The sequence below is a fragment of the Pteropus vampyrus genome, unplaced genomic scaffold (assembly GCF_000151845.1).
Source record: "Pteropus vampyrus isolate Shadow unplaced genomic scaffold, Pvam_2.0 Scaffold16, whole genome shotgun sequence".
NCBI lineage: Eukaryota > Metazoa > Chordata > Mammalia > Chiroptera > Pteropodidae > Pteropus > Pteropus vampyrus.
In genome coordinates this window covers 7,758,106-7,774,677 of record NW_011888797.1, presented here as the reverse complement: position 1 = coordinate 7,774,677, position 16,572 = coordinate 7,758,106, and the positions used below count along the sequence as shown (strand labels likewise).

General features: G+C 44.1%; 1 protein-coding gene and 1 long non-coding RNA gene across 2 annotated transcripts in view; both read left to right on the top strand.

Moving 5' to 3' along the window:
- Positions 1-16,572, top strand: part of LARGE1 (LARGE xylosyl- and glucuronyltransferase 1) — a 387,690-nt gene that overhangs the window by 82,985 nt on the left and 288,133 nt on the right. Inside the window, exon 2 of the mRNA XM_023527353.1 lies at positions 10,689-10,990. Within this exon, the coding sequence (XP_023383121.1) occupies positions 10,689-10,990 (302 nt within the window). The remainder of the gene's footprint in view (positions 1-10,688; positions 10,991-16,572) is intronic.
- Positions 720-5,137, top strand: LOC111735987. Its single transcript, XR_002779046.1, has 2 exons — positions 720-1,755; positions 2,522-5,137. It is a non-coding gene; the product is annotated as an uncharacterized LOC111735987 (long non-coding RNA).

Here is a 16,572-nt window from a genome sequence, read left to right as displayed (position 1 = left end):
GGTGAATATCACTGATTCTCCAAAGTACTCTTCAGAGCCAAGAAGATGGAGTTATACAGTGCAGGAGATTTCAGTAGCATATCCAGAAAATCCAGCAAGGCTCTAGCTAGGGTTTCCTCTTGACAAACTGTTCCATCGTCCCCAGCCTGACACAGCTTCTGAGGTCATCCTATGAGTAAAGCCTTGGTCTTGCAAGGGGCTCTTTTCTTTGGGGCCAGGAATTAGGATCTTGTACTTGGACCCCACCATCTCTTGGGTCTTCTGTGTCTGTTAGTGCTCCCTACACTCCAGCCAATGCTTCCTCTTAGCTTGCTGAGGAAAATCCTGGCTCTGCTTCACAATAGAGTTGAGTCGAAGGTCCTTAGTTTTATTATTCTTGCTTTTCTGATACCGTTGGAAGCATCTTATACAAAAAATTAACATCATACCAGGAGCAGGAATTGGAAGAAAATAACAGTCTGTCAAAAGTAGAGACAGCAGGTTTTGCTTAATAGGTATTAGCCCAATATTTTACCCAAACATCTATCTCGCTCTTGGTAATGTCTTATCTTTGCCAAGTGCCCATCCTGATAAAATGTTATTTCTGTCAAGTGGAGCTCCTAATAAAATCTACTATCTCCTCCCCTCTCCCAAATCTATCTTGATAAAACCTCATTCTTCATTTCTGATTTCTTCCTAAGGGATGATTTGGATTTTTGTCTGAGAAGGGCGAAAAAAAGGAATGATAAGGGTTTTTATTTTCTTCTTTTTTTCCTCTTTGTTTTAATGTACATTCTCATGAGAATTGGAATGTACCTTCAAGTCAATCAAACTGATAAAGGGGGCTTGGAGACTGTGAAGCAGGGGCAAGAAGCCAGAGAAAAGGAGGCCAGTCACTGATAGGCGGGGGAATGTTCAGGCAGGCTTCTGCTTGTTTTCTCTTGTTTTTAATTTACAGTTGAGCTGAGGATGATAACATTGATTTAGGTGGCATGAAAGTTTGCAGGAAAGAGACGCTATTGAAGGAATCAACCACATTCACAAAAATACTTGCTTCCTTTTTCGAAATGCGTTAGAATATTCTTTATGGCAGCTACGCGTGCTGTTAGGCTCCTTAGTCACTGCTGACTTTCACCAGAACAAATAAATAGCCCAACTGTCTTTGATAACTAACTCTTTCTACCGATCTCTCTTCCAGCCTCTTCCTTTCAGTATCTCATCAGGTCTAAGTATTTTGTGAACACCGCAGACCAGAGTTGAGTTCTCCTGGTAAAGTCTGCCCTTCCTACAAGATGACGTCCATAGAAGGTGGGGTGAGGAGTGGGAGGTTTGGATGAAGGGCAGTGACTTTGTCTCAAAGCCAGTTGACTGGTAGTGGAGAATGAGGTACGTCGGAGGGCCTGGAAAGTGTGATGCCAGTCAAGTCAGTTCTCACTCACACTAGACCTCCTGAAACAGCAGAGGTGGGAACAAGGCATTTTCGTGCAGCACAGAGGAAGAGACCTTTGCTCAGATTTGGCAGGTGTGTAATTTGAGGTGCAGTGGCAGGTACACAGACTGACCACTATCACTGACAAAGAGCCTGAAGAACACTCTTTAGACTTCTAATCATGTTTCGCATTCAATTTTCCTCTTAATGGTCGTAGGGCATTCGTGACAGTACTGTCCTCCAAACACAGAGGAATGCGAAAGTCCACGTGTACCATTAGGTACCCTAGGAGAGCAAAGCACCATAGGTCGAGTTGGATGCAGTCTGATCAAAGTCACACTCACGATGTAAGGCATTTGTTCTTTTGGATCCTTTTTACAAGAGGCTCTAACTCTCTTCCATAGATCTGAATTTCACCCTGATGCCCTATGCCTGAAACGGGATTATCCAGGTGCACTAGGGGAGGATAAAGGAGCAGGAATGGATGGTGTAGGGCTGTGCTGATTACTCTGGAATTCTCAAGCAGTTCCTGCTGGCCATGGGCATCTTTCCATCCCTCTGTGGTCCAAATCAGACTATTGTCAATACTCCTCATTAAAAAAAAAAAAAAAAGTCACCAAAACATTTTGGTCACCAAGAATGACAATTTGTGGTTTATGGCAAGTATGAATTCACATATTTAGAAAACAATAGTTTTCAATACTCTTTGTGTGATAAATATAAAATTTAAAAACCTTGCTGAAGAATCATCCACGTGGCTCTCTTAATTTGAATAAGATTTTAATTTAAAGAAAAAAAATGAGACTTCATTAAAAATTTTTAACTGTACAACCCATATGATTTGCCAATCTTGGAACATATTACTGGGATTTTATAAGGTCTATGAATATTTCATGTAAAATAACACACTTATTGCTAAGATTTTAAAAAATAGATCAGCGGCAAAATACTTATTAAATCTTTCATCTTGAGCATTGCCAAAAGAAAATTAAGAAGAAGTTGTAAGATATTTGAGTCTGATTCTATAGTCAAGAGCCATGTCGGGGATTGTAGGGAGCATGCCCAGCTCATACTTTGCAAAAGATAAAATTGTCATTCTTGTTTTGCTTTCAGTTTTGATGACTCTACCAATTAAGGAGATTATATCCAGCTGTTGCATGCATATGAAATATGGCACAAGATACTGTGCAAGTGGACATTCTACTTTCTCAAGTTCAATCACTGGAGGTCACCACTAAAGATGGGCGTCTTTGAGGCTATGCAATAAGTGATTGAAGTTAATGAGCTAAAGGGGAGCAGAGGGTGATCCAAGATGATTGGAACGTGAATGTATTGGGCTCTCACATACTGGTCGATTCTCCAGATTTAGAGTGAATAGCTACTCACATTTGATGGGGTGCACTATATTGTGACCTTCCAATAATTGTTTGCTAAACAGCCTGGTGATCTAAGAAAAGAACTCGGCTCTATTGTCAAGTTGTTCGATGACATAAAAAATAGAGCACTACATACATTACCTTCTGCCTTGTTTGGTTACTATTCGAGTGCTGCTAACAAAGTCCTTCTGTCCATGATTAGACACCTCGGAGATCAAACAGAAATATGATTGGCCAGATTTAGAAGCAGAAAGACTCAGTTACTCTACTGTGAGAACAGTAGTTCAAAAACCAACTGCCTCAAACTTTCAGAACTTAGAATATTTGGCAAAAAAAAAAAAAAGAAAAGACATTCGAAGCTTTGAAATCATTGAACCTCAAGTTTCAAGGGGGCAAAGCACTGACATCATTGCTCATTAAGGCATACTTCAGCACTTAGAGCCAAAACCCAGCTATGGATACAGCAAATTGGTGCTAAAAACGTCTTCATTTTCTTGACTTAATGAAGCTCTTTAAGACAAGGTTCCGAGAAATAATTTCACGGAGGAAAAAATTCAAATCGCATTTAGCCTATTACGAGGAAGCAAATCTCGGCTTCCTTCCCTGGCCCTGTGGTTGCAAATTCTTTTTAGAAGCTTATGAGAAACTTTTCTTACTGTTGTTCACTCTTTGCCAGAAGATCTCCAAGGTCTTTGCTGGAACTCGAGTTTGCTTGGGATGCCCAAGATAACTTCCAGAAGATCACTTAGGGGAGTTTTTGGGGAAAACATTCTCTGTTTACCCCTAACAAGTGAGCAGCCATGACGGGTCATCACCGCCATTCCCTCCCCACAGCAACTCCGATCCCACAGTTCTGGAACTTAGGAAAATTGCTCAACCTGGACCCGTGTCTTACTCTGACTTATAAACTGCTCAGCTTGTCATGCAGACATCCAGTGAACAAAATTAAAAACAACAACAACAACAACAACAACATGTGAGACTTTTAAGACCAAACTGAGTTTTCTAAATCTTTCTACAATGATTTGGTCTCCAACAGTTCATTTATTTTGCAATTTCAACATGCATCGAAGGAGGATGTTTTTATGTTAATTAAAAGGAGGGCTTTGTGTTTAAAAAAAAAAAAAATTACAGTGTTTACTCAATGAACACAGCCTAATGTGGAAGGCGAGAAATTGGAGAAATCATTGGATTGGACTGACCTACCTATTGGCCAAGAGAGGGGAGCCCGGAACCAGGGAAGTGGGAAGTCTGGCAGCTGGAGGAGGCTTTGAAAAGAGCTCTTATCCTGGAAGGAGAGGGATTGACTGGGTCAGAACAGCCCCAGGCTTGTAGGAGCTAGAATAAAGGGGAAGCCTTGGTCATAGGAAATCAGGAAGGTCCTGGGTTACACATGGGAGCTCTGCTAAGGGTTAGAGACTTGGGTTAGGAAGCCTGGGCCCAGGATGAGAGAAACCCTGGGATTTAGTGTGACAGGCCTGAGACCTTTTTTGCATGTAAGCCAGTTCCTTAAATTTGCCTTAAGGAGCCAACAGATGTGCTTGCAAATTGGGTTTATGATGTCTCAGCCAGAAGGATGGGAGAATGCCGGAGCCAATGTTTCTCAATCTTGAGTACACATGAGAATCTCATGAGGATGGATGCTTTTAAAAATGCTGGTAACTAGCCCCTCCCACTGGCCAAGAGTCAGAGCTAATAAATCTGGGATGGGGCCTGTGCATATCAGTATTTTTTTTAAGTTCCCCAAAGGATTATAATGGTAGCCAGGATTGAGAACCACTGGTCTAAAGGGTTAGGGAATGAGGCAGTAGCAATAATAACAAATTAGACTGGACTCATTCAGAGGGAGGCAAACAGGAGATATTCTGGTTTGGGGTAAAAAGAACAATTGAGCCAGTGAACCTGGGTTCAAGAGTCTCCCTCTGCCATTCGTGGCTGGGATGGCATTGAACAAGTTAATTCATGTGTCTTTCTTTCTAATGTTCTATTTGTCAAACGGGGATAGTGAGAACACTTATTTCATTCAAGTGCGACATAAAATGAAAGGAGACACACAGCCTCTGTGTGCTCAACGGGAACTGACCAAGTGTTTGTTGTTGAATTTGATGAGAGGACCTTGAAGGAAAGGGAGTTGCTTCTGTACGTTGTCAAACTACAAAGTATGGCGGGAACAGGGTTATCATCAAGAACGTTATCCTTGGCGCCTGTAAGTGAGGCTGACAGGAACAGGGAGAGATTGGAGGTGGGGAGACTAACCAATGAGACCAATGTCCTAGGACAAGGGTCCGCAAGCTAGGGCCTGCAGGCCAAATCTGGCCCAGCACTTGTTTTAATAAAGTTTTATTGGACCACAGCCATGTCTATGTGTCACATATTTCTGTGGCCACTCTTGTGTTACCCTGGCATGTTGAGTACTTGCACCAGAGACCACATGGCCTGCAGAGTAACACATGTTTACTCTGTGGGTGTTTACAGAAAAAGTTTGACGACTTGTTTTAAGATAAGATTACAAGACTTCCTTTGGGATGGAACGTTTGAAATGGAATGAGAGAAGCAAGTGCTTCAAACATCGGGAAGAAGGAATTGGCAGGCCCTGGTGACAGCTTGCACGTAGGGGGATTTTGCCATATAAAGGTTAGGGAATGCAGTGTCTTTATCACGGGTAGAATGATGCAGGGGACAGCCTTCCTGAAATCTGGGCATGAGTACAGGATCTCTGTGTTCTTGATTAGAGAGACCTGTCTAGGTCTGTCGCCACTAAAAGGGGCTGGTGCGAGCCCCCCTCCACGGGTGGCCTCAGGGCTGGGAGGCCCACCCAGGTCCTGGTCCTGCCTCCTTTCCTGAGCCCTGTGGTTCTATCTGTTTGCAATGGAGCAGTAAACACCAGCACTCCAGAGTCAGAGATATGCAATGCACACAAATTGATTCACTTCATCACTTAGGACGTTTTGGATGGCATACCCCTAATCTCTGTCACTGCACTGCAAAGAGGTTGATTTTCAATTTACCTTTTTTGTTCTGAATCTTAAATGATTCGATTCTTAATTCAGAGCATTCATCTCGAGTGGATTCAATGATTCAAATACAATGATAAATTGATGTTTGTTTAAAAGTTTTGGAGGGAGGAGGAAGATGTTGTAAAGTAAGGTTTTGAATAATGTCTCATTTGACATTTTAAACGCAAAGTGGCTGAGCCTCAGATCAACACATGTAGGCATTATGTGACAGAGATGCACCAAGTGTAAAAGTGGATTGTGTATATCTGAAAAAATAGAAACCTGGAGGAAAGATAATAGAGAAGCAAAGGGAAAAGGGGCTCAGAAATGAGGGATCCTATTTGCCGATGTCTCTATGTGTCATACCTCCAGACTTGGGTGGGGCAAAAAGGAGAAATTTGAGTACTCTGATTTGACCTGATGCATGCGTGTTCACACACACCAACGTTCCCATTTTACATGGGATGAGGGGCGGGGTGTGGGACACTGAGTCACAGAAAAGCTACATAACTTTGCCTGGAGTTATTTATTAAGTGGCAGAACCATAATTCAGACTTTATTTCAAATGCCATGCTTTTACAACTCTACTTAATGTGTTTGCTTTTCTAGGTTATCTATCCCTCTGCCTCCAGCATTTAATATTATAACAAGGTCACTTTTTTAAATAACTGATAGTTAAAGATTTGCTAGACCTATTTTTTCATGCTTTTTTTTTTTTTTTAAGTTGTAAATGCCAGTCTTTTCCGTCATCCCTTATTCAAATGCTTAAGTACAGGCGGTGTGCCAGGCCCTGGGGATAAAGAGACCAGGTACTGTGATCTATTTGTTGGTCCCTGTATTAGTCGGGTTTCTCCAGAGAAACAGACCAATAGGGTGTGTGTGCGCGCACGTGTGTACGTGTGAAGAGATTTATTATAAATAATCGGTTCACTTGGTTATGGAGATGGTCAAGTCCCAATGTCCGCCGGGTAAGTCAGCAAGCTGGAGACTCAAAGGAACCAGTGGTATAGTTCCATTCTGAAGTCCAGCCAGCTCAAGACCTAAGAAGAGCCAGTGTTTCGGTTCAAAGGCTATCAGGCAGAAGTAATGCTCTCTTACTTTGGGCAGGGTCAGCCTTTCTGTTCCATTCAGGCCTTCAACTGATTGGATGAGGCCCACCCACATTAGGGAGGGCCATTTGCTTTACTCAGTCTACTGATTCGAATGTTAATCTCATCCAAAAACACTTAGAATAATATCTGGACACCGTGTGGCCCAGTTGACACAAATTGAACCATCACAGTCCCCAAATTGTTACTGGTCTATAACAACATGAGTACGAAGTTGAGAGTGGTCATTTAAAAACTTCTAGAGCAATTGGACATCAAGCATGTGATCAGTAGACATCTCAATGAGCAGGGCGTAGATGAATTAGTTGAATTCAAGTGATAAATTGCATATGGGACAAGCTATGTACTAGGCAGGTACATTAGGGCCAAAATTTTATCCAGGATGGATTGGTTGCGGGGGACTCTTTCTTCACTGTTTATTATTTGAGATATACTAGTGTGGGCATAGTGTGGGCCAAAAATCCCATATGATGGTGTTTATAATGACGATCTGTGCACAAAGTAGGGGAGTGGTCCTGGGAGAGACCAGAGCCTTTAAGACATCATGGAGAAGTTCAGAACACACCTGAGGGGGCCGGCCTTTTGCTGCCCCAACCCTCCCCCTTCCCTCCAAAAGGATAGGAATAATCGGAACAAAGAACCAGAGAAGATGAGTAGTCCAGGAACAAAAGTGAGAGTGAAGATGAATAAAGGTAGATAAACCACGACCATGACAGAGCAACGGGCCCTGCTCGTATCAACATCCAGCCACACAACATTGGAGTTGATCAGCCGGGTTAGATACTCAGGGTCCATATGTACCACGAGCGTGGAAAGTTAGAGCTGAGAGGGGCCTGGAGCACACTACACTCTCTTCTGGAAGCGGGAACTGGCTGAGGAAGATAACGTACCTTTAAAACAAACACACAAACCAGAAATCATAATTCTGCCATTTATTGAGTTTTTCTTAGGAGCCAGGCACAGCATGAGTGTTGCCTTCTCCAACATAGGTTCCCCTCCACGAGGCCTGGCATTTACAGTGCATCTTCATTGGTGACAAATCTACAGAGTTTTAAAGTGGAGAAAACACTTAGAAGCCTTCGAGAGAGAAGTTTGGTTAAAACCATTTGGGGTCTAAGAAGGGTAGAAATGGACACAGGATGTTGAAAGCATTTCCCTTCCAGTAACCTTAGAATTATGATTACATAATTATGCCTTTATTTATAACCACATAATCAAAGAATTATAATTTACTTCCTGTCAACATGTAGAATGTGGGGCTTTATGGAGAGGAGCTAAGGGAGGTGATCGGACCGCTATGGGAAGCCTGCCTGCTCTTCCATTTTGCCTTTGGATGAACTTGGACCTGCCTAAGGCTGAAAGCAAAAAGGTTCAGAGGCCACATAAAAAAGGAAGCTAAGGTTTGTTGGCCACTCACTCCTGTATACCACTCAGAACAGCCTCGTGTTTAGAAAATTTACAGTCTTTAATACTGTCAACTCATTTTACCCATAATATCACCCACTGCCCCGTTGGCAAGGGGCCGGAGGGACCCTTTGTCCGAGTGCTTCTCAGTGAGAGGCACAGTGCATGGTGCTTTGTATTCTGGTGTCTTTTAAGCCACCCATCACCTTTGTAAGGTTGGCATTTCTGGTCCCATTTCACAGAAGGGAACACTGAAGCTCAGGATATTTAAGCAACCCCTCCAAAGAACGAACTTATAAGTCCCATTCGTTAATTTTCCAGAGCTTCTGGGACCCTGATGGACTTCCAGAGTTTGCTGGGTTCCCGCCCAAATGTTCCAGAATTCTCTCACCTTGATTCTAATCCCACTGCACCACAGTAGGAATACAGCTTGAGCTTTTAGAGTCTCAGTTTCCTCATCCGTAACAAGGACACCGACTGCCACCTTCTAATGCTATGATAACCTAAGACGTCCTCAGCGTGAACTGCCCAGCAAGGCGTGACTGTGCCCACTGCCGGAGCTAGATGCTCATCTTTCTCTACTCCTGCTGGAAAGGGTTGTTGTCAGTTGGGAAAACACAATTGCTGTTAGCTGCCTATTCTTTTTCGTTCTCGGTGGAACTAATTTGATTTGGCCAAACAGGGAGACCAGTTTCAAAAGCTTGGGTCGGAGCTTGTAATTGGTTAGCTTAGTGACAGTGCAATCCTAATCAACCTGTGATTTCACGTCCCCACACACTCGCCTCGGCCTTTGATCTGTCGTCCTGGGCAGTGGAATTCAGCAAGTCGTATTTGCTGCATTGATAGGACAGGACCAGGAGCTCAGGAGTTTAACCCTGAGGTGATTAAGAGGGGAAAAAAAGGAGTCATGTTTGTGAAGATCCAGAGACACATCAAAAAGCCCTGGGCAGAGGCGGTGTAGCACGCAGCACAGGCGAACCCCGCAGGGTGTAATTCACCACATTCTTTGATCCTCAAGTTTTGTGAGTCACACAGACTCTCTGGGACAGTTTGAAAGCTCAGTGGGATCTGGGCAGGAAGGAGAAAAACTCGAAGTATGACAAAAGAGGAATGTTTTTTGGCAGGCGGCTGAGAGAGGGTAATTTGCGGGAGATGTGGTTTTTGCTTGGTAGTCTCTGAGGCGGCCAGCGTGCAGCTGGATCCTGGAATTTCTGCAGCGTGGGGACCGAAGAGCAAAAGCTTTCAGTGTGTCTTCTGTCGCTGAGGCTCCTCAACTGAGCGCCTACTGTATACATGGTAGTATGCTAAGTGTCCTTGGGAGATGGTTTCGTTTGTTTGTTTGTTTGTTTGTTTTTTACATGGGTCGTTCTCTTTGTAGCCTATCATGAAACCGCATTTAAGTATAGACTCTACAGTCTTGGGCATAAGGAAGAGCTGGGTACAAATTCTGACACCACTGCATTCTGGTTGTGTGACCTTGAGAGACCCACTTACTCGGCGTGTGATTGTTACATGGAGTGTTGCTGGCACTCACTTTAGTGGTAACCGCTTTTCTGGGAAAACTTTGTGATTGATTGTACTCCTACTCTCTTCTTCCTTGTTGCCCTTCATTATTTTACTCTTGGGCTGGACACGTGTCCACCCTTCCAGCATTGATCAGATATCGTGCTGTGTCACCGCAAAGATAAGTAAAGCCCAGTCTTTGTCTTTATCGGATTCTCAGTCTTCACAGGAGGCATTTGATAAAGCATTCGCCCAATGCAGTATGACAGGGACACGTTTTTTGTAGCACTTACGTACAAATACTCATAGACTATGCGGAAGGGTGTGTCATTACAATTTGAAGAAGACTTCTCCTGGGAGGTGATGCCTCCTAAAGAGTTTTGAAGAATGAATAGGAGTTCGTATAGGAAGAACTAAATAAACTTAGTCATTATTAATATTTCTTCTTTTACTTCTTTCTTTTTTTGCTTTCTTCCATTTCTTCCAACTGCTTCGCCTCTCTCTCTTTCCCATTCTCTTCCTTCCCCTTCTTCCTACTCATAATGCTTCATTGATATCAAGAATGTCTATCTAGTAACATGCCAAGCTGGGAAAAGCAGACAGTGCATTTAATTAGGAAAAATTATATTATGATTGTGTTCTCTAAACAGCCTGCTAGTTTTGTTTTTTTTTTTTTCTATCACTGTCATAAGTCATTCTGTTCTCAACTTTGTTCCCAGTTCAGTCTGGCTGCATTCGTTTGTAAAACTCACTTTCTATCTGCTTTCCCTTGTAAGTAAGTGGGAGTGTGAAAGGAGCCTCGCTATGTATTATGGTTGTCGGTGGGAGGAGGGGCTGGAGTGTGTTTCATCCGTGGGTTAACTCTTCCCTGGTCTTTCCGCCCCCCCCTCAGATGGGAAGCCCGTGTCCCTGTCTCCGCTGGAGTCCCAGCCACACAGCCCCCGGTACACCGCCTCCAGCCAGCGGGAGCGCGAGAGCCTGGAGGTGCGCGTGCGCGAGGTGGAGGAGGAGAACCGCGCGCTGCGCCGGCAGCTCAGCCTGGCCCAGGGCCGGGCGCCCGCGCCGCGCCGCGGCAACCACTCCAAGACCTACTCCATGGAGGAGGGCACTGGGGACAGCGAGAACCTGCGCGCCGGCATCGTGGCGGGCAACAGCTCGGAGTGTGGACAGCAGCCAGCTGTGGAGAAGTGTGAGGTAAAAAGCACCTGGAGCCATCCGAAGGCCCAGCTTCCTCCTCCCTGTGCGGAGGCCACCTGGATGCACCGCCAGGTGCTTGGAAAGAGCCGGCATTCTTGACTCAGGCCTGGGTGTCAGTCTGATTTGGTCCCTAGTTTTGCTGTTTGGTCTGAATAATCTTTTAGCCTCTCTGAGCCTCAGTTTTGCCATCTTAAAAACGGGGGTAAGAAGGCCCGCGTCACAGAGGTACTAAGAGGAGCAAACTGATGGGACCAGCTGCTCGTTTCTATTGTGCCTCATTTGGACATGCTCAGGGTTTCTACACCCAGTTGTCATCCTGGGGACCCCTGTTACTTAGACCACAGGATGAATGTCGCACCTGGAGCTGTGGCCCTCAGTCTCATTTTATAAACAGCTTCTGCGATTCAGAACCCAAGAAGTCTTCCTTATTTCAACTTGTATAGCTTAATAGCTCCCCCACCCCTTTAAAGTATGCTTTATTTCTTAGTAATTCTTTGGACATTTGGAAAAGTTACCCACTGCTTCTCCCTACAGCCCCTCACCCCCTCATCTATGCGGCCATGCTTATGTGTGTACTGAACACAACACACACATACGTACACTTCTTGCCTCTTCCAGTTCCCATGGACAGGAGTTAGAGCATCCCTGTTAAGAGCAAGGCTTTTTGAGACACATAAAGCCTGAGTTTATAGCTCAGCTTTCGGGGTTTCTGCTAGGAGGGCTTAAGCAAGTTTTCTAACCTCTCTGAACTTCAGATGCCTCATCAATAAACTTGAGAAAGTAATACCAGCTTCCTGGAATAATTGTGAGAATTAAATACGTTGGCCATCTGAAGTCACGATAGTACCTCTCTTCAATTATGGGCAGTTTTTATTATTTTTAGTTAAATACAGATATTACCTGCTCTTTCTTCTTTTTCATTTTATGGCCACATTCTCAGAATATTAGATTTCAAACCCCCGAAGAGGAAACACTTTGCAAACTGTAATCTGCCGTTCACACGAATGGGATTATTATTACTATCGGTGATAACTGTACTGTCACAAAGTAATATAGATCGGGCTTATTGAGTGACGCGGACTGAGTTCTGTGGAAGGTCAGTGGCAGGTGAGGAGACTTTGGATTTAAACCGTCAGGGAGAGCCCCTGGGGATAGTAGGATTTCCTGTGGTTTCTCAAGCCTGGTTGAAGTGAGAGATGGTGGAGAGGTGGAGAAAGGTCGATGAGGAACGTCCACGTGAGTAGGACAAATTTGAAGCAAAGCGTTGTCATAGAAAGAAAGGGTTCAGGGCGAGGCGAGTCAGTCAGGCAAGCACAGAGACCCCGGGCAGCAGGTGGTCGCACTACATCATCTTCATTCCTTCATTCATTCCCCAAATATTTATTCTATTTAGCCGCAGTTACGCATGTCACAGTGTTCTCTGTGCTGAGAAATGGCAAGGAATGAAAGAGACAGACTCCCTTTCTTTTGGTTCTTGTGTTTCGAGGTGGGAAGCAGAGGAAGAGATGATAAACAAATAGAGACATCCGAATGTCAGGAGGTGTTCGATGCTACACGTTTTTTTCAGCCCCGACTGCATGCCAGGCCTAACCTCATTTAATCTGCCACAACCATAGACGGTGTCCTGTTATTGAACGTCTCTATTTTACGTCTTTGAACATGGGGAGTCAGTAATGTTAACAGAGTGCCTTGGTTGAGGCTGGTCAAGAGAGGCCCTAATTTGGGGGAACTTCTCTATTTGTCTAGGTAAAGGCTTGTTTGATTTCTCGCAGGTTCTCTGCTCTTAGCTTATGGCCATGGTGTCGATTTGGAGAGACGAAACCCCGGCTCCTAGGTGGGAAGGCCCGGAGGGAGAAATGTTTTTCCTTGAGTGTGGTTCCATCAGTATGACGCAGGCCTACTTAAAGAACTGATGAAGAATCAAGAAGATGAAAAGTAGAAAAGGAAAAGGAAAAAAAAAAAGAGGGAGGGGGACAAGTGTAACAGAGAGAAAAACAGGGCATTTCTCTTCCCGCTGCAGTCTGTCTAGACGGCACCTTCGTTCTCCTGCTTTCTGAGAGCTACACATCCTACTTCTGCCCTGAGTGTCCAGCAAAATAGTGTAGACAAAGGCCTTTGGAAGCTGAGAGACCTGAGCCCAAATCCTGGTGCATTCCCAGCTTAATATCCGTGTGGCGTTGACCAAGTTATATCATTTTTCTGTATCTTGATTTCCTCATTTGTAAATGAGGGGTTAAAATCAAGTTCCTACTTCAAAATCATTTCAGTGGCAACAGTGGATATTAGAACTTTACTCAGACTCTAAGATAGTTTTATTAGCATTCGGTTTCACTGTGGTTTATCAAAAAATTCCGAGTGACAATGGCTTTGCATCTTGTTTTTCTTTATGGTTAAGAAGTCCGGAGGCCTTTGGTGTAGGGCTATCAGTGTTGGGGATGCAGGCTTCCCTTATCTTTCACTCAGCTTGCGTAACTGACATTCTCAAGGTCATCTCATGGTCAGAGCTTCAGTCATGTCATTCACATTCCAGCTGGCAGAAAAGAAGCAGCATTAAGGTGGGGCATCTTTCCTTCATTTAAGAACATGGTTCAGAAATTTCACAGTCAGTTCCTTTTAGAACCCAATGGTAGCACTTCTTTGCCAGAGCTACTTTTAGCTGCCACATAGCTGCAAGGGAGCCTGGAAAAAATAAAATTTTTATTCAAGGAAGCCATGTTCTCCGTTAACATGTTGGAATTCTGCTACTAGAGAGAACAGGTGTCATGGTTACAGTGAACATTCTCTGTCACCTGGGTGGTTCCCCAACTTGGTTGTGCATTAGAAGTACATATCAAAAAATGCATATTCAGGGGACCCACTCCAGACCTATTAATTGAGACTCTCTGGGAATAGTTCCCAAGAATATGAGTATTAAAAAAGTCCATCCAAGTGATTCTGAGATAGTAGAGACTGTTTGGTCACCAATGCTTGAAGACAACATAATAAATGAGGGGGTGATCTTTATCCCCGTGCTCTTTGAAAGATAATGTAGCAATATAGTATTTCAGACCCTGAGGTTCCTGATTGTTACTATAACTTATTTAGTCTTTTGACCCATATCTGAGAATTAGATTTTATTCATTTGTCTTTCTCTTCCTCTGTATTAATTGATAATATTGCTTCTTAGACCCTTAAAAAGCAATTTCTGGTAGAATTTGTCTGTGAAGAACCCCTGGTCCTGCTTAGATCTTCCATAGATGAATTTGAAACTGTTGATCTGCTGGCATCTGTCTCTGTGCACTCTGAGTGCACATTTACCTTGAGATGCTGACTTCATCCCCATTAGCAGTATACTTCCTCTGTCTCCATTTTGTGTCTATAAAAATTTTAGTGAGAAAGCCACAGAGGCGAGCAAGACACGTCAGTCAATGGAGTCAAAATAGAAGCCTCCCTTCATCATGACACCTGGCGGTGACAAGTGCCGAAGCTCGTCTTGACACTCTGTCAGTTGCAGGGTCTCGTAGCGAGGGACTTCACCTTCATCTCTGGTTGCACTGAAACGTCTCCGAGATATGACAAGTATCTCTGAAAACTCTCCTGTAATGATGCCCGGGGTGTCCGCTGAGATATCTGATGATAGAAACAACGGGCCCTTGCCAGTCTTGGTGCCCTCTTATCATTTCTTAATTACGTGGTTTTCAAATAGCTGCCTGTTTGATCCCAGCATTTCTTTTGTCAGGCAGTGCCGCTTCTGCGAGGGGCTGGTTTTTGTGTGCCTTGAGACTTGGAGCAGATTGATCCTCTTTGATCTGTTCTTGTGCCTATGTGTGTACATTTGTGTGTGTGCGTGTGTGTATGTATATTTTATTTTCTTGCATTTCCAGTCCTGGTCTGCTTTGGGGGTCAGTGATGGTATAGCGGAAAAATCATTGGAACTGGAGTCAGAGTTCCTGACCAGGAATCTCTGCTTTGCCAATCACTAGTCTGTGACTTTAGACAATTCGGGTACTCCCCCGGAGTCTATTTCATCGTTATAAAATGAGAATATACTTTTCCCAGTGCCATTGTGAGGGCAAAATGAGAGAGCCGGTGGGAAACTAACTTTGTATGAGTGTCGCATACTTATTACGGATATTCCAGTTTTCTCTTGCTGTCCAGCAGATCACCTAAAACATAGTGGCTTAAAACGCCTGTCGTTTTATTTAGCTCTCATCATTTCTGTGGGTCAGCGGTTTGGGAAGGACTTAGCAGAGTGGTTCTGCTTTGGGGGTCTTCATACGGAGGCCGTTAGTTTGTGGCTGGAGCTGGGACCAGGCCGGGCTGGAACGGTAGGGGCTGGCTCAGCATCCCTCTTTCCTGTCGTCAGTGAATGGCGACTTCTCGGAGCAGTCTCCCTGCGTAACTAGCTTGGGCTTCTGCACAATGCAGCATCTCCACGGCAGTCGGCTGCTTACCTGGCAGCGGAAGGCGTTCCAGTGGGCAAGACAGAAGGGAGGCATTTTTTATGACCTGGCCTCAAAGAGCCACATCGTGTCACCTCTGCTTATACTGCGGTCTCTTAGTTGAAACAGTTACAACAGTCCACCTAGTTTGTAGGGGAGTGGAAATGCACACTCCATTTCTCCATGGGAGGGATGTCAAATAAAATGCAATAATTGATATAGTTATTATGGAAAGTCAGGTAAATGGTACTCTCTGATATCAGGCCACCCTTAAGACAGTATCTCTCTTTCCTTCCACTCCACACTTTGAACCTCATTTCTTAGTAGTGATTTAACAGTAATAAACATTAATATTAACTCAACCTTTAAAGTGTACCAGACACTGTGCTAAAGCTTACATAAAACATCTCATTTAATCCACACTACGTACTTTATTATTCCTTTTGCAGATTAGACAACTATTAAAGGGTAAATAATTATTTCAAAGTCACACTGCCAGGAAGAGGTCAATCTTAAGCAGTTTGGTTCCAGAACCTGTGCTCTGGACCACTGTGCTGAATGCTCTCTGAATTGTCTCTGCTGGGAGCCACACTCCATCAGCTGCAGAGCCCCTGTCCTCACCTGGCAGATACCTCACCTCGTAAGGCTTCAGGGTGACCAGTCCTGATATGGGGGTCATCTTCCACCTCGGAGGCCATAGCAGCCCCCTAAGTGTTATCATTTCTCAGTAGGTCTAAGTAAGGATGTGTCTTTTTTTTTTTTTTAAGAAGTCGGGTTGTTTTAAGCTGTGGCAGCATTCGCTGGCTCAGTATGGGGTTACCATTTTGCTTTAGGCATTATATTTGTAAAACTTGACACCTCTCACTAACTAACCCACAACATTTTGAGCTGTGTGATCTATTTCCTTGTTTCTTACTTCATCTTCTGGTATTTTACATAGTAACTCAGCAGTGGAGGAAGGGTTTGCCTGCAGTCTTCCTCAATAGTGCATTGCTATTGGAAGATACCGTTACAGCATTTGGACTCACAATTCGTTAACTTCGTATGTCGTCTTTGGGGCTCCTTCAAGTTTGTAGGTCCACTTAAACATCTCCCCTAAATGTCAGGCCCTGAAATGAGGGGATGTTGTAGATGGAGGGAGTCCAGTAAGATTTCTTA